This window comes from Geospiza fortis, unplaced genomic scaffold (genome assembly GCF_000277835.1).
Source record: "Geospiza fortis unplaced genomic scaffold, GeoFor_1.0 scaffold424, whole genome shotgun sequence".
NCBI classification, from domain to species: Eukaryota; Metazoa; Chordata; class Aves; order Passeriformes; family Thraupidae; genus Geospiza; species Geospiza fortis.
The window spans coordinates 1,013,766-1,035,891 of record NW_005054354.1 but is presented as its reverse complement, the minus strand read 5'-3'; the positions used below and the strand labels follow the sequence as shown (position 1 = coordinate 1,035,891).

The following is a 22,126-nucleotide window of genomic DNA, read 5'->3' as shown; positions in this document are numbered from 1 at the left end:
AAGTAAGTCACAAAGGGAAGCCTCAGCCCCCAACCAGGGAAATACAAAGTGTGCTCAAGTTTTCAGTGTAGTGTCTGGTAGAAATTTTGCCCTTCTGCAAGACAGGAGGAGATATTTCTCATGTTTTTGTAGCTGAACCTTGTTTCCTGTTTTCTAGGCTATGTCTGGTATTTGTAGTTTCAAACCCAAAATAGAAAATGGTAGATTTCTTAGATGTTTGTGTATTTGTGTGTGTGTTTACACTCAAAAATAGATTTTAGGTGATAATTTAGGAAATAGTGCTTTTGACAGTTACTCAGTTGCTCCAGTGTTGCTCAGAGTGCTCTTACAACAGCAACCTTGTTTCCTGTTTTCTAGGCTATGTCTGGTATTTGTAGTTTCAAACCCAAAATAGAAAATGGTAGATTTCTTAGATGTTTGTGTATTTGTGTGTGTGTTTACACTCAAAAATAGATTTTAGGTGATAATTTAGGAAATAGTGCTTTTGACAGTTACTCAGTTGCTCCAGTGTTGCTCAGAGTGCTCTTACAACAGCATCTCAGAGGATGGGACATTGAAATGGCTAGAACACAGTTGTTTAGAGATTATCCAAATTATTGAACAGACTGACTTTAGGAGGTGATCTGCAGGAGAAGTTGATATTCATATCTTGTTTAGAAGAAGTAGAACAGATTTTTCTCACATTAGGCATCTGTTTAGGAACCTTTCTCCAAATGGCAGTGGGCTTTACTTGACTAGAATCTCTATTACAGGTTTCAATACTGACACAAATACCACACAGTGCTTATGCACTGCAACTCAGATTTAAAATAAACCTTTATTTGTAACTATAGCAAGATAAGAAATTGCTTTTGTCTGTTTGCCCTATTTTTTGAATAAAATGGGTTTTTTTCTAGAGGTCTACAGCTACCACATACCAGGCAGTGGCTTGCAAGGCTTTCAGTAACTGTGCTTGTGACTTCCTTATCTTAGCTTACCTTTCTTTTTGCTAACTCCCACCAAACCCTTTTCATTTTCTCTGAACTGACTGTGAAGTCAAACAGAAACTGCTGAATCTGTCTGAGTTGAAAATGAAGGACATCTTAAGATGTACTGAAAATCATCGTGTCTTGGGGAAATATTGTCTTGTATGTTTTCTTGGTTTTTTAAAACATTTTTCAAAATGAGAGTTGAGGGATTTTAAACTCAGCATGGCTAGCAAATCACTGTATTTATTTGAGTGTGTTATCATATTTAACATTTATATCTCTATGACTAATATTTTGCATGTCTCTTCTACACTTAGCAGGCATTGATGTTCAAAGTATTTTTTTTTCTTTTGATATTCTCAACAAGCACTATCTTATGGAGGTTAACTTGTGCATCTATCTTCTCCTTTTAATTTTTTGCCTTTACTTCTCTAAGAAAATGCTGGGGAAATAAGAAATGGCTCAGCTGCTGTTACTCATCTTCTGGAGCTGAAACAGTCTACTGTAACTTACTGCTGAGAGTGATATTTTAAGATAATTATTCTTTCCCCTCTACCCCCCATATCATCATTGGTTTGAGATCTACCTTGAGCAATGCTGCATAATGTTTGTGGATTTGCATTGCTTTTCTGAGTTGGCCATGCTGTTGTGTGTTCTTCTCATGTGGAGGCGTTCCTTTGCTGATACCTATATTCTTTCTCCTCACAATTCCACCACTGTTGATTGTAGGTCTGATGAAAGTGATTCCTCTCTGTCGGAGGTACAAAGGTACTCTCTCTTTCTCTTTTCTGTTTTCTTGGCATCTCTCATCAAAGTTATTCCAGTTCTTAAAACATTTCATTCTGTTGCATGATTTTTCCTGATACCTGTGCATTGTTTCTCTCACTTTTGCCAGAACATGAAATATCTGAGATTTGGGTCAAGCATGTCTCCCCCTCTCCTTTTTTAGGGTATTCTTTTATCATTGTTGAGCATGTTAGGTGTTTTAATTATAACTGAAGTATGGGGTAAACATTTCCTGAGACACATTGTTTCTCTCTTTGTTTTCTTAAAAAAAAAATAGGAGCAGACATTTTCTTATGTTTTATTTACTTCTCTCCTTATTTTGGTTTTCTTTTTCCATTGTATGCTTTGATCACTAAAAACGAAATCCTAGTGTAAATAAAAATGAGTAGTTTTTATTACTTCTTTCTGAGACAATGCACAATGGCTTAAGAGATCAAAGAAATGTTGCCACTTGTGTCCCTGTGGGTTAGGATTTTGGTACCCAATGAAAAATTAGTTTATCTAGAGAAGGGCAGTCAAATAACTGCTAATAATGTCATGGTGGCTTTGGCTGGTCATTGTAGCAGTTGTAGTGGTTTTTTATCTGTAGATTTTAGAACATTGCATATAGGTAGATAAATAGCTCCAGGACATGTATTTTACATGAATTGTCATGGAAGTGAGTGGGTGAGAACAGCAGGAGGAATAATTCAGTTCAGAGGCAGCATGATCCTATAGGGAATACTACAGAGAAATCATGTTAGTTTGGTATGATGCTAGAAAACAAAAGCATAGAGACCTAAATTAATTAAAAAGCAAATTGTTCCTGTTTTCTTGAAAACATAAAACAGTGCAGATGAAAGGTGAAAACCTTTCCACAATAAGGAAGATAATGTTACACAATTTAAGATGCTATTAATACTAGTAAAATCTAAAGAAGGATTGCTGAGGAGTAATCAATTATATGAGTGAAGATGTCCTGAACTGTAAAAATGTTTAAAATCATAATTTCAATGTACTAGATAGACTAACCAGCTGTCACAAAGTTAGCTTGTATCATAAAGGACATTTTCCTTTCCATAGCAAACTTCTGGACAATATTACTAATTTTTTAGATTTTCCTGAAGGATCTGATACTTTTTGTTTTGTTTTGATGAGACAGGGCTATGGTTTAGTTCCTTTTCATCACAGTTATGTGTGTGATTCCCAAAAGAGCATGACAGTGAGTCTTAACTGCAAGCTGGCCAGGTCACAGCTGTGTTGCATGTTTTGGGCATTACCTTGAGGCTTTTCTACACTTCACAGAAATAAAGATGTCTGTGTGCATGCAATTGTATGCATGGGATTTTAGACTGCTAGTAATTTTTGTTTGGTAAAAAATTGTGAGGTGTTTATTTCAGGCCAGTTAGTCTTTTGGCATCACCACAGAATTAGCTGAAAGTGCCCAGGAAGATTCCTCTGGGGTGTCAGCATTCCAGGCATCCTCCCTTTTGGCCATTTGAACATGAGTGTGTTGTTGGGTACAGGATGCAATGGGAGCCTTCTTCAGGCACAGAAGTTAACAGCAGTTCTCTGTGTCTGCCAATAGAATGCAAGTGATGTGAAATGGATGCTGAGTTTGGAATTGGCACTGCGCATTACATTTGCTCCATTTTTCAGATTGTGCTGTTTAGATGGTTGATCTTGGGCATACAGAAGCTTTAAGTGTCCTGGTTTGTTCAGTATTATGCAGACTTTGCCATGTACCCAGCATTTAGCATCTTGTTGTCTTTTCATTTGTTCGTTTTTTATGTGATTTCCTTTAACTGATAGGCCATAGTTGATGTGTGTTGAGGCTAAATAGCAAAAGTCCTTACGTAGATTATGAAAGGCATTCAGCTGTTTTGCCCTCACATCTAAGAACACTAGGTTTTATCTGTGTCTATTACTATGCCCAACTCACATTCCTTTTTTTTTCTCTAGGGGGATAATTAACCCATTTCCTGCTTCAAAAGGCATCCGATCGTCCCCGCTTCAGTGTATCTACACAGCTGAGGGACATACCAAGGCTGTGCTTTGTGTTGATGCAACTGATGATCTTCTCTTCACTGGATCTAAAGGTTGGGCAAGCTCTTTGCACCTCTGCTGTCTACAGAGGCTGCTTTGACAACTTGGGGTGTTGTGAAATTCTTAATTTGTGCTTAGTGCTGTAAACACAGTGGAAAATTCTAAGGGTCTGTTTCTCAACATAAGCTGAAGGCAGATTTACAGTAATTATATACAGGTTTCTAACTCCAAAGTGTAGTATTTGGCTGCCTATTTGTAGTGGAAAACCACAAAAAGCAGTAACATTAACATTTGTTGAGTGATATGATGGAAGCAGTCATGGTAGCATGTACACACATGATATGCAATGCAAATAGCTTCAGGTAGGGGGTGGAGCTGGGAACTGGCACATGTTTGGCTCTACTGCACGGGATTTGCATACCCTTCATGCCACAGTTGGTTCTTTGAGCTATCTTCTTCATCTGAGGGTGTCTTCTGCTTCCTCCATGCATCTCATTGCCTGTCCTTTGTTGTTATAAGAGCTGCATGGAAGCTGTGGGAGGGCCTGGAATTTTAGTTGCCTCTAAGTTCCTTACTGGATGGTGCAGTCACTCTATAAACTTCTCAAACTGACAGAAGCAGTGTTTTGAAGAGAACCATTTTCCTCCTGTCTGTAATGAATTTCCAGTATCATTGCTCAGTTTGGCTTAAAGATACCACCAGATAAAATTTTGACACTATGATTTGTATTCTAAAGGTTTGGTAGTTTGTTTTTTTTAATGGAAGTTTGCAGATATTGCAAATATTTACCTTTTTGAAGTCATATCCTAGCTTCTTAAACTTCTGGGAGAATTTTTCCTGTATATATTTTTTGTGGGGAGTTTACCAAATATGCTTTTACTCAAGAGTGTAGACAGTTGTTTAATTAAATAAAGTTAAATCTTTTGGAAATGGTTGCTGAAGCAGAAAGTCTCGGCTCACTGACATCAGATAATACTTGCAGACAAATTCAGAAATACCAGTAAGCTCTTGTGTGCATTGCAGACCTTTGATCTTGGTAGTTGGTGTTTTAAAGTGGCAGACAGGTCTTGCTATACTTACCTTCATGCTATCATAACTGGAGACTATACATGAAGCTTTCTCTTCATCCTTCCAGTACTCATTTCAGTATAAACGTATATCTGAAATACATGGAGGGATACAGACATGGTGCAGCAAGGAGAGTTTCCTGTGCTTGCCAAGAGTGTTGCAGATTTCTTGAAAACTTCTGTGCATTTGGGATTTTTAGACATAAAAGGTTGCAGTATTTAAATTCCTTTGCTATGGAATCAAAACAGTGACTAAAGCACTCTCTGCTGGGATTTTCGGAGGCCCCCAAAACACTGAAGAGTTTGGGTCCCTTCTCACATTTGTAGTTGTGTTGTGGCAGACAGAACTCAGCCATGCTAAGTCTCAAAACTCATCCTGAACTATGTTTTTAATAATGAATTATTGAATTAAAAATTGGATTCTTCTCTTCATCTATCATCATCCACACTTTACAGCCTCTAAATTGTCTGTATTTTCACTTCCCTTTAGATTTTAATCCCTTTTAAAATGCTTTGGGAGCTAATATGCAGGTCTTGAAAGCACATTTAATGATCAACCTTGCTTAGTTTTGATAATGATAGATGGATGCCTATGTGTATTTCTAAAGAACTACTTAATTTAGCTGTGTTTCTGCAGTGTCTACAGAAATGGAGGAAAATGTATGAGTGCAAATGAATGAATGTACTTTTTTAAAAATTAACTGAGTTTAGGAAAAGCATGAGATTTTTCAGGGTTTTTTTTAGTTGTTAATATTTTTCCCCTTTTTGTTTGTTTTTATTTAGATCGTACCTGTAAAGTCTGGAATCTGGTAACTGGGCAGGAGATTATGTCTTTAGGGGGTCACCCAAATAATGTGGTTTCTATTAAATATTGCAACTACACAAGCCTGGTCTTCACAGTTTCAACCTCCTATATCAAGGTGTGGGACATCAGAGATTCTGCCAAGTGCATTCGGACATTGACGTGAGTATGCTGAACCTCAGATGCCAGGCATTCAAATGAGTCTTAATTTTAGATACATTTTATTATATTTAATTCAGTGTTGCAGTACAGTGTAATATAAGTACACTGTTTGGAATGTTTCTTTACATGTTCAGGCTAAGTCAGTATGGGACACCAGTAATATATGGGAACACAAAACAATTTGCATATAGAGTTTTATAAGATGTTCAGTATTCATAATTGGCTTATAGCCTTTTTTGCTCAGTGAAATAGGTTTGTTTCTAGAGAGTATACAAAGTATGGCAAACTAACTGTAGAATTTGGGTTTTTTCTTTTTCTTTTTTTTCCTTTTTCTCCTTCTCTGTACACAGGTCTTCAGGCCAAGCTATGCCTGCTGATGTGTGTTCAGGAAGTACTAACAGAACAGTTGCTATCCCAGCTGGAGAGAACCAGATCAATCAAATTGCACTAAATCCAACTGGCACATTCCTCTATGCAGCTGCTGGAAACTCAGTGAGGATGTGGGACCTGAAAAGGTACAGAACACCAGCCAAAGAGAATGTTTTTAGGTGGTTACATGTGCATAGGCAGCAAAGTTGGGCATATGAAACAGGCTGTGAAGTGTTTCTTCTATATGGTAGTGTCCACACCTGGGCAAAATATGGTATCAGTTACAGATCAACTAACCCATCTGTGGTGGTTACTGAGATAATGATTTTCTCATGTGTTAAGGTTGTGGTGAATCATTTCAGTAAAAATGACTGGAAAAACACAAGGTTTTGTTTGACAGGCACTACAAAACACACTTTTGTAAGGTGAGGATGGGAATCCTGACTAGTAATTGTTGATGAGATGATGGAAGCCAATGGAAGTAATGAAATATAATATGGGGTTATGATAGCTGCACTATAATTACACTTTTCCAAACAGCACCTGCTCCCAAAGAGTGCATTCAAAATACAGAAATACTTATGAGGGGACTGATTCATCTTTACTTTAAAATGTTTTAATTCCTATTTTGCATAAGTAGAGTGGTTTTGTTGTGTTTAATGTAGATTTAATATTTATCCATGGATATGAACAATAGAGTATAGGTAAACAAGAGGATGAGTACTGAAGACATAGGGAAAATAAAATGATCCATTTGCCACAAGCTGTGCTATGGACTGTATTGGATATGTGAAAAATTAACAAATCCTCATTTCTTCTCTTATCCTTAAAGATTTCAGTCTACAGGGAAGCTAACTGGTCACCAGGGTCCTGTTATGTGCCTTACTGTCGATCAAATCTCCAATGGACAAGATCTTATTATAACTGGTTCAAAGGATCATTATATAAAGGTAACTTGGCACATCAGCATGGGATGCAGGCTTCAGCAGAAGTAGCTTACATCTACGCATTCAAAATGTGATAGCCAAAATGAAAATTATTTCACCAGTCATGGATCATGAATAATATTCAGTCATAATACTTACCACTTCAATGCCTTTTTTGTTTTACTAAGGAAGATGGATGCATGGTTGTCTCCAGTTTAGTTTTTTCTTAATCCCCATTAAATTGGATGTCAGGTGTACAAAGTCTTGGAGAAATATTCATAACACCTACTTTTATATAACATTTAGCTCTTTATCTTAAGTCAGTGCCTCTGTTTTGGAGTGCAGACCTAATTGTTTCAGCAGAGACACCCTGTGTGTTCCTCACATAAGAGAGTCCAGGGTTTAGCCCAGGCTCTGAAGTGGGGAAGACAGCGAGGTCAGCACTTCTCAGCCAGGTCAGCACTTTTCAGGCAAGGTGGCCAATATACTTTTCTGTTTCTTGGAGTTGTGATTAATTCACTCAAGGATGTGGAATCTGGTTTTTTGGGAGGAGGGGGTTATTTTTTTGTCTTTTTTTTTTCTTTTTGGCTGACCTTGGCCAGTGGCTATTTAAACCCACAAGCTCCTGTTCCTCAGGGCTACACCCAAGTAACCAGACCTAATGAATTGTAGATCATCATATAAAGGCGACCCTCACACTGCAAAGAATGTGTGATGCATGAGGCCAAAGAGAATGGGCAAGAAACCCTAGCTTGTTATGAGGGGGTACCCTTTGTTCTGTTCTTCTCACACACTGGAGAGAATGTATGATCACAGCTGGGGGTGGAGCAGGATCCAGAATCTGTGTGAGCTTTCTCACTGAGCTAGGCTTTCATTTTTTCAAATTATTCTGCAATTCTTGGATGCTTGGCTGGGCACTGTGCCAGATGCAAAAAACTGCCAGGGAGGTTGGTGCACAGTTGGACAGTTTGGGCTGTGGATTTGAATCCTGTCAGCAGTGTCCCTATGGTTAGAGGCCAGGGGATTCTTAGGCAATGGGGAGACAGAGGCAGACACTCTGAGAATTACTTCTTTGCACAGTTGAGAATATTGGTTTAGTTATGAGCTGCCATCCTGGCACAGTAATGAGGGAAGGACCTCAGTGGGAACCACAGGGTGGGATCATGTAATGCAAGTTTGTCATGCTGTGAGCTCCTGTGACAAGCAAGGAGGTGGGAGGGCATTTGGAAAACAAAGCTGTCAACAGGCAGAGAAGTTTCTGTCCTTCCTTTCTGTGGCCAGGCTATATAAATCCTCCTAAGTCTGCCTGCCTCTTGACTTACACCACTACAATGTCCAGGGATATTTCAGCCGTTTCTGTGTGCTTCAGAGTAGTGTGTATTCTCCAAAGTGAATGCCTCCAGAATTCTCAAGCCACTTTGGATAGTATAAATGATCTGTATGTGCAGCTGTCTACGAATTCTCAATGCTTCCATTCAGCATGGAAAAGAGGAGGTTATGTGGAGACCTCATAACTTTCCATTATCAGAAGGGGGCTTACAGGGAAGCCAGAGAGGGACTCTTCATCAGGAACTGTACTGACAGAACAAGGAGTAATGGGCACAGATGGAAAAGGGGGAAATTTAGGTTATGATATTAACATGAAATTCTTTGCTGTGTAGAGACAGTGAAACAGGTTACCCAATGAGGTTGTGGATGCCCCAATGCTCGCACTATTCAAAGCCAGGCTGGATAAGGCCTTGAGCAGCCTGGTATAGTGGGAGGTGTCCCTACTACCAAAGAAGGTTTGGGACTACATGATCTTTAAGGTCCATTTTAACCCCTTAACAATGTGTGGTTCTCTGCATGGGTAGGTCTGTTGGGCTACCAGGCCTGGTAACAGATACTGTAATGTTACAGGAAACTACTGTCTTGTCTACTGAGTCAGTAATATTAGTCATCTGCAGGTATTTGATTTTTGTGGTTTATCACTGAATTTTTTTTGTTGCAATTGGAACTGATGCATGTTAATTGAATGCGGTAATTTATTTTAAAATACCTTTAGCTCACAAGGTATTATTTTACACTACCAAGCTCTCGCTTTTCTACTGTCAAGCTTATGCAGTCTAAAAGGCCAATAAAGAGCAAATAATAGAGGATAAAGTTTGACATTTGCTTGTGAAACAGAGCTGGTGGTTTAAAAAGTTACAGCTCATCTGTTCTTTCAGCTCAGTCTCACTGGGTGAGTTCTGGTTCCTCGCAATGCAAAATGAATAAGAATTGCTTACACTGCAGCTCTAGCAACAAAGACCTGATGGGATTGATTATGGCTTAAATTGTTAAAGCAACCTTTCTTAAAGAGTTTGTTTTAACACCCCATTCTTGGAGCACAGACAAGGAGAGAAGTGTGTCTAGTACATGAAAAGCATCAGTGTGTAACAGTATGTAACCTTTACCAAAACAACTTGTTCAGAAAAACATATTAATGCCTCTTTCTGAAGCTACTTAGCTGTGCAATTCTCCCAGAGTGAGTTATGTTTCCCAAACTCACTCATGAGCTTTGTTTCTGTAGCCCACCACACAGGGTATACATGGGCCCTTCCTCTGAAGCTGCAGTGTATAGGATATTTGAGTAGTTGTACTTCTTCCCAGAGCAGTCTTCTCTGAAGTCAGGGGAGTATTCCCACATCAGGAAAGGGGTGGAAGAGGAGAAAGGAGTGGTTCTGGTAGATAAATTCTGTCAAATATACATCATGATACTGTGGCCTGTAATAAGACTGTAATAAGTTTTTTCCCTGAAGTTATTTGCTGCATGACTTTCAAGCAGGTTAGATGGCAGAAAATTTCATATAACATATTTTATTATTTATTTTAGATGTTTGATGTGACTGAAGGGGCTCTTGGAAGCGTGAGTCCTACACACAATTTTGAACCTCCTCATTATGATGGCATTGAAGCACTTGCTATTATGGGAGATAACCTTTTTAGTGGCTCGAGAGATAATGGAATTAAGAAATGGGATTTGTCTCAAAAAGACCTTCTTCAGGTAATGAAAAAAATCATGCAGCTGCTGTGACAGTCACACTGTAGAACTGTTTTCAGGCTCTATAAATGTTCAGGGTCGTACAATGACTATTCACATAGATACTGGTGCTTTTAATAGGGAAGGCATAGAGCACTGACTAAGAAAGAAATCAATAATGTACTTGATCTTTACATGCAGTTACTTTTCTGTGCATGTAGCGTTAGGAAATTCTAGTAAAGTGGTTATCCTGTTTTAGCTCTGAGTACATGGGGGTTGTTTTTCTGCTTCAGAATAAAAGCATTTGCCTCATCTGTGACTTGTCTTTGACAAGTTAGTAAATTTTGGATTGGGAACTTATTAATGAGAAACAATACTTCAGATCAGGCTACAGAATATTTTCTTGTGAAGAGAAGCCTATCTCACTCCACCCAGTCTTGGACCTTAGATCATCTCCTTGTACAGTGCAGGTGTTACATTATGTATACAACACACTCACAATAACACTTGCTGTCAGAACACATTTGCTCTATGTTTTTCCTTATGTAAAAATGAAAAAAAGGGAGTGAGTGTAAAAAGGACCTCAAATCCAGGGAAATTGCAATTTTTTTTGGCATGAAGAACTTTACTTTTTGTCTATCTGCTATAAGCTGATCTGTTCTTCTAGGTCTTATGAGAGGTTCTTGAGGTATAGTTGTGATTATTTAACTTGAGACTGAGCAAGAACTGAAAGGCAGAAAAACAAATACCAGAAGAGAGTGCTATTTTTGCAGTAATTTTTAGAGAAAGGAGGAGCATGCATTTAATATGCAAACTGATAGCAAGGAAAAAAATTAAATTTTAAAGTATTGGAACATGAGAAAATAATGGACTAGCTACTTTAAAAAGAAAATTTCTATATGGGCATAATTAGTATTACATAAATATATAAGCTTTCTTGACCTTCATTCAAAATTATCCAGTTCAGTGCCAGTTCCTTTTCAGAATACTACAAAGACTTCACAGTTAAAATAAGGATTCATAAATTTAGCATCCTACAGAGAACCTTCACTTGCCCATATTGGGACATCTGCCCTGGCATCTGTCTGTCCAGAAAATTGTGCTAAGCAGCTTGTACCAAAATCATAGGCACTGGAAAGATTTTGTATTCTCAGAGTGACTTCATTAAAGTTTTAAGGAGTGTCTTCACTCTTGCATTTTAGGCTCATTAAAATATTATGCAATATGCATTTTTGCTATTGCAATTAATTTAACATCAGAAAGAATAGAGGATCAGGGGTGAATAAGTATGTAAATTGGACTAGTTATATCACTTTCCTTGCTTTCCTTTTGGTATATGGACATGATTTCTCTACTTTGCCTTCCCCTGTTTGTTGGTTTGAAAATTAGAACTTGATAAGAATAATCTCACACTTCATTCTTTCTTTTCATTTCTATAAAATGCTGTATGTTTCTCAAGAAGGTGAGACTGAAGCATTTGACAGAATAGAAATAATTTTTATTCATTGTCTTTTGTAGGGAATAAGAAATGCTGTTGCTTTGCTAATCATGTGATAAATCGGAGTGGAAGGGCCTGCTGGAGGTCACACAATGTAAAGTTGTCCCTCTGGTCCAAGCCAGGCCAACTTTGTAGTTGTCTGGTTTCTCAAGGCCTTGCCCAGCTGAGTTTTCAAAACCTCCAAGGTTGCAGATTGAACAGCTGCTCTCCTTAATCTACCCAGCAACCAAAACCTGAAACAGAGCCAAGCTGCTTTACAGCAGAAATGGTAATGGTTCTGGTTTGGCATACACATGTTGATCCTCTGTAATTAATGAAAATCCCTTAACAAGCATGCTATTCAAAAGAATTTGGAGATCATCTGCTTCACTTGGTGTTGCACATCCCAAGTCACAAAACCCTGCTGTGACAAAATTGGGATTTATAAGAACCATGACCACCACCACCCCCCCGCCCCGCCATTCCCAGTTTCATGGAGTGCTGCAGAATCAGACTACCAGTGCTGTTGTGTATGTTATAAATGAAACACCAAGGTGATCCTAGAAAGTTGAATGTACGCCATTATGAGCAATGCAGCAAAGCAAAGCAATTCTTACCAAACTGAACTAGAGAAAAGCCACATTTGGTATCCCCAAAAGACAGCAAATTTTGGCTATTATTTCCCCATATTTTTATTTTTCCCTGTGTATTTATTTGTGAGAACAGTAATGTGTTCAAATAAATTTGAGAACAAAAAAAGGATGTGATTCTCAGGTGGTCTGTGCAGCATTTTGCTTTCTGAATGAGAACTAAAATGCTAGTGCCCTTCCTCAATAAAGAATTAATGTGTTTCTGTGAAGTGCAACATCACAAAATCAATGTATAATGTGTAGTGGGAAAAGAGGAAAGAAAGAAGGCAAACACAGCTTCTGTCTTCCTGGTGTATTTTTGTGCAGTATTTTGGATTTTCTTTTTCTGTGTTTTATAACAGTTACAGAGACTTGAAACACATACAGAGACGATATGTTCAAAAATGCATTCAAATATGCATTAGAAAACATGCAGACTTTGCATTATCCTAAACTGATTTCTGTTCCACATTAGGTCAATTGTGCATATTAGATTTTCTTCTTGTTTTGCAGTATTATTTCACAAAAAGAAACACTCCTGGAAAGTTAGCACTCTCCTTGCTCTAAAGGTGCAGAAGCCACCCAGAGCCATGTAGCTAAACTGCTGCAGGACAAGGAATCAGGCTTACAACTTGGGATTTTTCCACTTCTGCGCTTTTTCCTCTGGAATTTTCTGCAGCCCTGTGAGACTTGTGTGCCTTCTCTCTTTCAGCAAGTCCCCAATGCTCATAAGGACTGGGTTTGTGCTCTTGGCCTGGTGCCCGGGGTGCCGGTTCTGCTCAGTGGCTGCAGGGGAGGCACCCTCAAGCTCTGGAACGTGGACACCTTTGCACCCATTGGGGAGATGAAGGGACATGACAGCCCTATAAATGCCATCTGCACCAACTCCAGCCAGATTTTTACAGCAGCAGAGTGAGTTCTTTTCCATGCATCTTTCTTTTCTGTGTCCCCTGCTAGAATTCTGTCCATGCACATGTGTTTAGGACATGTGTAACTCACTTCATAGAAAGCATCAGGAGACCTTGTCCAGTCCATGCCCCTCAGTGCTAATATCTATCACAGCCATCCCCAAAGTGGGATGCTTGCACCCCAGAGGATGCACAACATGACCCACTGGGGTGCTGGAATAAATTATTAGAACTCAGTGGTATGTGTATATAATTAGTAAATATTCACAGCAATTTGGGCTTAAAAAAATTGAGTGGTAGGGGTGCATGATCAAAACAAGTTTGGAGACCACTGATCTACAGGATGGCAGGGAGAATTTGGCAGTACTTGAGAACTTTATAAGCTTGTCTCTGCAGTTGGACTATTTCCTGGTAGGACTCATTCCTTACCTGTGCAAATTCTCCTAAAAGCCATGGCACATGGCTGTTGATTTGTGCTTGGTTTGCTTTTAAGTGCTGGTATACAGCAGAAGCTTTGCAAGCCATCCTACTGTCCTGTAAACACTTCAATTTGAATACTTGTTTGCTCAGTAAAAGTGAGCAAATTGAGGACCTGAAACCTCAGGGGAATTGACCAAGAAAAGTACCTTGTTATGGAGAATATGCAGGAGACAGCAACAGAGCCCCTTTGTGGTGTAGTCTGAGCACAGGAGCTGTGAAAGCTGACGTGTTACATTCTTGTGCCAATTGTGGAAGCTTCTGGCCTTCTGAATTACAAGCAGGTCTTTCTGAATCATAGTAGGATTTCAAAGTCGCCAAGTTTTCATATTTGGTGGTCAGGTTTTTTGTTTAAGCACTAATAGGTAGGGGTAGAGAAGTCAAAGCTTATGTCTCTGTTTGCCTAAAAATTATTAATCCATTTAGAAAATACATGCATCTGAAATTCATTTTTTTTGTCATTAAAAAATTTCAGTCTTTTGGTATTTCTAGCAGTGAGCTTAAGGTCTAAAAAATTTAGATGGTTCCTAACAATTTACAGTGAAATGAAGGCACAAGTCAGAAAATACTTCTAACTGTCACAAAGTCTTCTCTGCCTGCTGGTTTCTTTTGAGGGAGTTGTGAGGAATATATGACTCAGTGTTAGCTAGTCACTCAAGTTAATGTTTATGAGAAATTAATAACTTCCCTTTCATGGAATAAATTGATATTTAACAAGACTAACTCTTTATTTTACTTCTAAATTATAACAGCGTTTTGTAATTCCTTTTTTGTGATATTTTATTTACACATAATTGAAAATTGTGTAAATAGTGATTTTTTTCCAAAAGTACATAACTACAGTCTGGGCTTCTAAACATCAGCTCACTGGTATGTGCTGTCTAGCAACTTGCAAATGGGTTTGGGTTTGTTGAGTATTTTTGTTGGAGAGTTAGGACTTCATATTTTCTTATGGTTTTGTGCTTTTTTTACTTATGATAGACTGACACCTCTTTACTTTCCTTAGGCATAAAGTCTTTATACATTCTTAGATGGCTAAAGGTCATAGCCAGTGCTGTGATAAGGTTAGGGAATCTTCAGTGTTGTACATGTTAAATTACGAAGTCTCCTGGAGATAGAATAACCCTTGCATGTCCATTAAAGAGCTGGTATTTTGCCAACAATAACTTTCTGAATAAGGCACTCAAGCTTTTAAGGAAGTGTCCCTGGCCCCCCCTTGGCCCTCTCTCCCTCCCCAGTGTAATCAGAGTGCTCTAATACTGCTTTGTTTTGGTTTTCAGTGATCGCACTGTGAGGATCTGGAAAGCTCGAAATATAATAGATGGACAGATCTCAGATACAGGAGATGCAAATGAAGATCTTGCCAGTAATTGAAATTACAGGGGATAAAGGAATACATTGATCAATTTGAGGTGCACTCTATGCAGTTTGCTGCATGTCTAGTAGTTAAACACTGATGACTGGAATGGACTGAAAATGTGTGAACTCTTCCACTAGACCTGCTGTCCTTAAAATATGTACTGTATTTAATAACCTCTTGGTAACATGCTTGAGTCTCAACAGTCACGTGTATCTCTATATATTATGGCTGAATTTGTGTGCATATGTAATACTTGCAGTTTAAGTTAACTGGAATTCAGTCTTCTCTAATGACCATCTCAAAATTATAACCTGAAATATATAACAAAAGTGCTCTGCTGTATTTCACTCACAAGTATGATCAGCTGTTTTGCATTTTAGGGTAACAGGAGAAGGAACATGCCCCAGGAATAAGCCTTTGATCATGAGAGGCAGTTTGAAGATTTTAAAGGTCACTTACATTGTTGTTAGGAAAGTGGAGTGAGTAATAGATGGGAAGAAGCTGTTAACGGTACGTCTACCTGCCACAGCTGTATCCTGCTAACAGCAAATGCCATATCACTTGTGTGTTGATAGCATATAATCTGTGTTGACCAAAGTTGTGCAGCTGTGTATACTTTGTGCTCAGGACTAGATCTCAAATGCCCACAAATGGCTATGTTTTATTTGTGTTTTGCCTATGTTCTGCAATGACTAGATGTTCATAATGTTCTGATAAATATATCTTAATCTATTTTTCTTACTGATTTGTTTCTATCATCTCACATTTTCTTTTTTTAAGCAAATTGTCTTTCCTTTTTATCTAATTTTATATGCTGCTAAATGTATTTTAAATACACTGTTTTGCAAACCTTGGCAGTTACTTTGAGAACTGAACCACGTTTATTGGGAAAAGCTATGTAAATAGATGGTTGTATAAAGAAAATATCTTATCTTGTGCCTGTATGACTTTTAAAGCTCTTGGAACCTGGATATTGAGGGAGGATGTATAATTTACCCAACTGCTCTGAATATTAATTTGTAAATTCTGCAAATTTTAAAATTTTATGTAGATTCAGAAACAGTGTTTGGATATTGAGGTTTTTTTGGTTGTTTTGTTTTTATTTTTCAGAAAATATCAGTCTGTAAATTATAGCTTGTGTAGGTAACAAATAAAGATGTGAATGTGAACTGCTTTTTTGCCTTGTCCATCATATTTCCTTATAAAAAAATCACTTCCTTTGCAAAGGTGTTGAATTTAAAACTCACTGTTTTACACAGTGCAGTAGAGTAGCTTGGTGAGCACCATAGCCCATATATCCCATCATATCCCATGTCTGTGTTCCCCTTGGCCATTATTTGTGTCTTTATAGTACTTAGGAACCCTAGGGGGATTCCCTCACACTTAGTACAGTACAGACATAAAATGAAGCAGGTGACTCCTTTTCCTATGAGATGATACCTCTCTTGCCTTATTGCATATGGTCTGTCAAACAAGGAAAAGTGCTGATGCCTCTTACTGATCTTGGAGGAATTACTTCCTTCTCTGCTCAGCTTGAAAGGAGATGAACATACTGCTTGCAATTTGAGGTTACCAATGTATTCCAAGTGTTGATAGAAACGGGTGATGGATGATATATATTGATTTAAAACAATGTATAAATTAGTTAAAATAAGCAGCAGCACTACCACTTAGTGTTTGTCTATCATGCTTTTTAGCTACTCAAAGGATATACACACAAACTATTTGGGACTATGTGACAACCTTGAGCAAATTCCGGTGGAGAGTGGATTTACATACAAGACTCACATGAGAGGTTTTTGTGCCTGGTGGAGGGTCCCCGTTCCCCTTGGCCCAGCAGGTGTTGTGCCAAGCTACACAAATGATACCAATCACTTGGTGACCCCTGCTTTTGGGGCTGGACACTCATGGCTGTGTGTGCAAGATTCATGTGAATAGTGTGTTTTGCAAGTGCAGGACAGAAGCCCTTGCAGCCCTGGGAAAAGCCTGCCTCTGTCCAGCTGCTGGACTCTGAGCACATGGGCTGTGTGGCCCTGGCCTGAGCTGCAGATGTTCCTCTCCAGTGATGCCTGGCAGGGCATATATTTTATTTGGCCTATCTCCTGATAGGCACTAATGTTACTTAATGGATTCATAAAAAATATTTAGGTTTTTGGTTGTTTTATTTTTTTCTTCCAGAAAGATATTCCACCTAAACCAAGCCTTACTGTAGAACAAAGCTTTCACAAATTTGCTCTGAAATTTCTTGGCATCAAGTAATTGGAAGAAAAATGTCATTTTGTAAAGGTCACAGTATCACTGTCTTGTTTTAATGGAGAATTCTTTGACTGTTTGTTTTTCTCCAAACTTCATCTGTGCTGTAAACCCATATATGTGACAAAAGATAATATGAAATCAGAAAAAGGTAATCACTGGACTCCCACTGTCTGAACATATTTGTGTCAAAAAAACCAAAGGTGGTCTCTGAAAAATTAATTTTCTAAGAAGTCATGGAAAAATCACATTTTCCTCTCAAAGTTGGAATTCAAAAGTTGAACAAAGTGTGTGGAAAAATTAGACTGTATCTCATCATATCTGCTTAGATACAGGCAAGGTCATATGTTACAAATAATCTCATTAAAGATATGAATGCTGAGAACATATTTGCAATGCTTCTGATTGTGTATCAGAACAAGTGCTTATCGTGCCCCTGCCTTGTATAAAAGGCTTCAGACTGCCTGCACAAGTCCTCCTTCAACCATGGCAAGGATGAGGAGTCTGTGTTTCTTGGCTGTTGTGCTTGCAGGTAAGTATACCACATTTTTATTTTGTCCTAGGCTTCATAAGCAAAATATAAAAGTGCTAATGATAGAAGAGCTATTAAAAGAAATTACTGTTTTCCATGGAAAAGGAGAGAACAGGCATGGCACTGACTCCACCTGAGGTGACTGTGGGAGGACAGCAGAGCTGACTTCTTTAGAAATATGCCCCAGTCCTACGGTGCATTCAGCACTTGGGCACCCACATAGTCAAAAGGGAATCAGTGGGATCATTCAGCTCTGAAGTTACCTATTGCTTTGTTAGTTTTGGGTTTTTTTCTGTAATTTTTACTCCAGCATACCAGAGGTTAATTTGGTCCAGAGCATAGTAAAGGGAGAATACATATTATTTTGTTGCTGGAGAATAGAAACTCTGCAGAAAATGCCTTTGAAATGTACAGATGAACCTAAAATGTAAATACTAATACTATTAAATGAAAAACTGTGTGGTAATACTTCAATTCCTTCCTTATGCCTTAATTTTAATCCAATTTTTCAAAATTAAAGTGAAGGTTTTAAAAAATCAATGAGAATTATTTTTCACCTAAATCTTTCCAACTGCCTTTCTTTAGCTTCTGTTCCCATGGAAATTATCATGGAAAAGCAGCAAGTAGCCATAGCTGTTGCTATATATTCAACTACTTGTTTGGATTTAGTCTTTGTATGTTTACAGACATGGGCTGTAAATACAGTGAAAATTATGGTTTTTAAATTATCTTTAAAAGTAGGGAAGGAAAATTGTATCTTCCCACTTGCTGCTATCAGGTTTGTACTACAATAGAAGTAAATCCAGGAACAAGGGATGAACAAGGTTGCAGCCCTATTCAGCTGCTCACACCTGCAAGTCTTTGTTTTTAAAATTTGCTGGAAAATGTAAGCTTTGCATTAATGGGAAAAGAAATGGAAGAAATTTCTTGGCTCCTGCTGGGGGAATGTTTTTTCCCTTTGAACTAGGTTAGTCATCCACAATCTCGTTCATAAGAAGTATTTTGAAAGTATTTTACAATACAAATTAATTCATAAAAGTCTCTCCCAAACCTATCCTGTGTAAAATGACACCACATCAACAATCTGCTGTAGTATGTTCAGTCATACTTTTCTTGATTTCAGCAATGAAAACACTAATGCTGCATTTGACTTTCACTAGAAAACACACTCCAGACCAAAATTAAATGTGATAGGTTTTGTTTATTTTGTGCTCCAAGAAGAAATAATTGCAGGATTGCAGAAGGATGCTCATATTCCTATTATGCTTTGGATGAAAAAGAGGATAAGAATTTATAGCTTTTCTATATGATGTATCATGAGGGGTGAATGCTGGACAGAGAGCAGTCAGCCTGTGGGACCTGACTCTCTGCTCCAGCAAACAGAGGTGGAAACCAATGCTGCCTGCCCAGCAGCTGGTGCAGATTAACAGCCAGATAATTCCTGTTAATTCCAGCCTCAGGAAGATGATAATGAGGCACTGTGGCAGCGAGCAGTGAGCTCTACTGAGCAGTCTGGGAGCATCAGACCTGAGTGTCAGATGTTCCTGTCTAAAAGGGGCATGAGAGTTTTCTCAAAAAAAATGTAGGTGGCACTCCTGCTTTTCTGTGTTCGTATTCCCCACTTGGAAACCAACTCTGGCATTGCAGCATGATGGCATTCTCTAGCAAAAATCTACTATTTCATTCTGTAAATTTTCCTAGTATACATAATTACTGCTTGTGCACATCTGCTTGTATAATTCTTTCTGTGGAGAAGCCCAGACTGCATCAGCAATCATATTTTAGGCTTTCAAGCACACAACAGTCCACATGAAAAAAAAAAAAGAAAGCAGAGGTATTAGTCATTTTGTAGAAAGGGCAATTATTGTTCAAGTAGATTTAATCTTGGAATACTGCTGTAATGACTAAAATGACATAAATTAACTTCAGAATAAGTATGCTGCCTGTGATATGCCTGCTCTCTCTGAGAATATTTACCAACAGCAGTTTGTCAGCACAGCAGGGAGCTGGTCTTGTGGTCCCCCTGCTCTTTGGAGGCTCTCAACCAGAGGGCTTGACTTGCAGCTGTAAAAAGGGAAAATTTAGCACCTTACTAACAGGTTTTTTTTCATGATGATTCTGTGAATGACTAATATATGCCTTTTCTTTTACTGCTGGCATCTTCCCTTTACTCATAATCATACCTATATTAAAACAAACTACTAATACTATGTAGATACAGCTGTCATATGATACAGAAAAGAAACCTGATATGAACATATACTCTATTTTTCTATTTATATCATATAAGTGCATGCTGCTTGTCACATATTTGTATCTCTATAGATAGAAAACATCTCTGTATAACATAATTATACAGAAAATGTAACATTTTAATATTGATAGCAGTCTTTACTGAAGACTCCCTCCTGTTCTGCCAGCCTGCAGTGTTGCTCTCACGCCTCACCAGCAGCTTCATTACGCTGCTATTTAACTTTGTATGAGTATTTCAAGCAAGTCGTGCTTCAGCTAAGCACAGGCAGCTCTGAGTGCAGAATAATGCAGACCCAGTGCCTCGGCTTGTAAAAGAAAGTGGTTGCTGCTCTTGCTCCGGTATGAGCAGGCAGCTGCTCCTCGGCCATCATCTTAGTCCAAGGGATAATGGGTACCAGCCCTAAGATGGGGAGAAAGCACATCCAGAACAAAGAATAACTGAGGTTTGCCGTGCTGTGGGGTTTTTAACGCGGTTCCCTGCTGCTCTGACGGCTTTTCCCCCACAGCCCTAGGCGGGTGCCTGGGCGAGGAGCAGGACGCGCAGTGCCCCAGCAGCATCGCGGTGCGGAAGCGCATTGACTGCCACCCGCAGCCCGGCGCTTCCCAGGAGTCCTGCGAGGCCCGGGGCTGCACCTGGTGCTCCAGCGATGTGCCCAATGCTCCCTGGTGCTTCTTCCCGGAGGACAGTCCCTACGGCTACGCCCGCAGCGGGAACCCCGAGCAGACCGACAAGGGCTGGAGGTGAGTGCGGGAGGCTCCCAGGGCGCTGCAGGCCGGCACTGCCCCACGGCCACCGCTGCCGCCCTGGCCGCTCTCCCGAACACATCCCCCTGAAAACTTTCCTTCCCCAACGAGGGAAAGGGACACCTTTCCCTGTGCATTGCCATAGAACTGGGGCTTGCGCTCTCACCACACCTCAGGTGAGGAAACCAGGTGCAGGCACGGAGTGTTCCCTCCCGCCCTGGCAGCTATGTCCCAGGAAGTTATGAGGTCTTCTTTCTTTAGTGGCCTCTGTTTTGTCCATTAACATCAAGGAAGGCCTAAACTGGCCTCAGGGATTATTTCTGTCAGTAAGTCAATGATTTGTTTTTTAAGAGCTGCCACAGAGTAGCTGGGTGGTTCCCCTTGCCTGCCCGAGGGTGGTCTCAGCCAGTGATCCTTCGTGGTGGTCACCAGCATGTGTTTGCCTTGCAGAGTCACGCTGAACAAGCGCCAGGCCATGTCCCTTTTCGGAAATGACATTTCTCCGATCGTCTTCGAAGTGGAGTTCCAGACCAAGGACAGACTCCGGTTCAGGGTGAGTATTTGGGGGGTTGGAATCATTGAACCAAAGTGACTCATGCTAAGGAGTGAGCTGACCTGCCCCCTGCTCGCCTCGCTCTAGCTCTACGACCCCAATGCGCAGCGGTTTGAAGTCCCACTCAAGATCGATGGCCCCGGGGTCACCGCTGAAGAAGCCAACTATGAGGTGGAGTTCTCCGATGATTCCACGCACTTCACGATCAAGAGGAAGAGTACTGGCACCGTGCTGTGAGTACTACGCATGATTCATATTGCTTTTTGTAAAAGTTAGGTGTGATGGGGTGAACCCTCACCCTGTTCCCTGGGCCTGTGGGACAAGGGCTCAAAGGATGTGGTATAAATGCAGATTTGTGCCTTGTCCCTGAATGGCTTTCATTATTAATGGGGGTATGTGCCCGTGTACCAGACAATTATCTATGTGCATGTATAAAAGTTTATGCAGTAAGTCAAAAACTTCTGAGGCTACAATTTCATGGCTTGGGATGCTGGTAAACTCAACTCATCGAAGCACTGAGCTAAGATTTCTGAAATTTGAGGTATCAGGAACTAAGCGCCAGGTCTCCTGACACTTTCCAGCAGGAAAGTCTAGGGAGCTAAAAGCAGTGGAGGCTGTAAGCCTCGAATTTCCACTGATGTCACTGAATGGCACTGGCTCTAGTTGTCCCTCTGCAAAAATACCATTTGTTTTCTCAAGCTAATACTGTAAGTTTAACTTCAGCAAAAGCTCCTCTCACTAACAAATGTCACCGGGTGTCATAATTTCCCTTTTCCTTGGCTTCCATCAACACATCTCTAGTGCATAATGCTGCTTAGAAAGAGTCCCAATCAA

The 22,126-nt window shown here is 39.5% G+C and overlaps 2 protein-coding genes across 2 annotated transcripts in view; both read left to right on the top strand.

Annotated features, from left to right (window-relative positions):
- KIF21A (kinesin family member 21A) overlaps positions 1 to 16,131 on the top strand; it is a 114,416-nt gene extending 98,285 nt beyond the window's left edge. Inside the window, 8 exon segments of the mRNA XM_031059012.1 lie at positions 1,698 to 1,736; positions 3,696 to 3,832; positions 5,630 to 5,810; positions 6,161 to 6,325; positions 7,012 to 7,129; positions 9,960 to 10,130; positions 12,925 to 13,124; positions 14,878 to 16,131. Of these exon segments, the coding sequence (XP_030914872.1) occupies positions 1,698 to 1,736; positions 3,696 to 3,832; positions 5,630 to 5,810; positions 6,161 to 6,325; positions 7,012 to 7,129; positions 9,960 to 10,130; positions 12,925 to 13,124; positions 14,878 to 14,971 (1,105 nt within the window). The 3' untranslated portion in view covers positions 14,972 to 16,131.
- Positions 16,132 to 17,696: 1,565 nt separating this feature from the next.
- The window catches only part of LOC102034518 (maltase-glucoamylase, intestinal-like), a gene marked incomplete at its 3' end in the record, with an annotated part of 56,778 nt that continues 52,348 nt past the window's right edge, over positions 17,697 to 22,126 (top strand). The window contains exons 1-4 of the mRNA XM_031059011.1: positions 17,697 to 17,742; positions 20,502 to 20,736; positions 21,190 to 21,292; positions 21,380 to 21,525. Of these exons, the coding sequence (XP_030914871.1) occupies positions 17,697 to 17,742; positions 20,502 to 20,736; positions 21,190 to 21,292; positions 21,380 to 21,525 (530 nt within the window). The remainder of the gene's footprint in view (positions 17,743 to 20,501; positions 20,737 to 21,189; positions 21,293 to 21,379; positions 21,526 to 22,126) is intronic.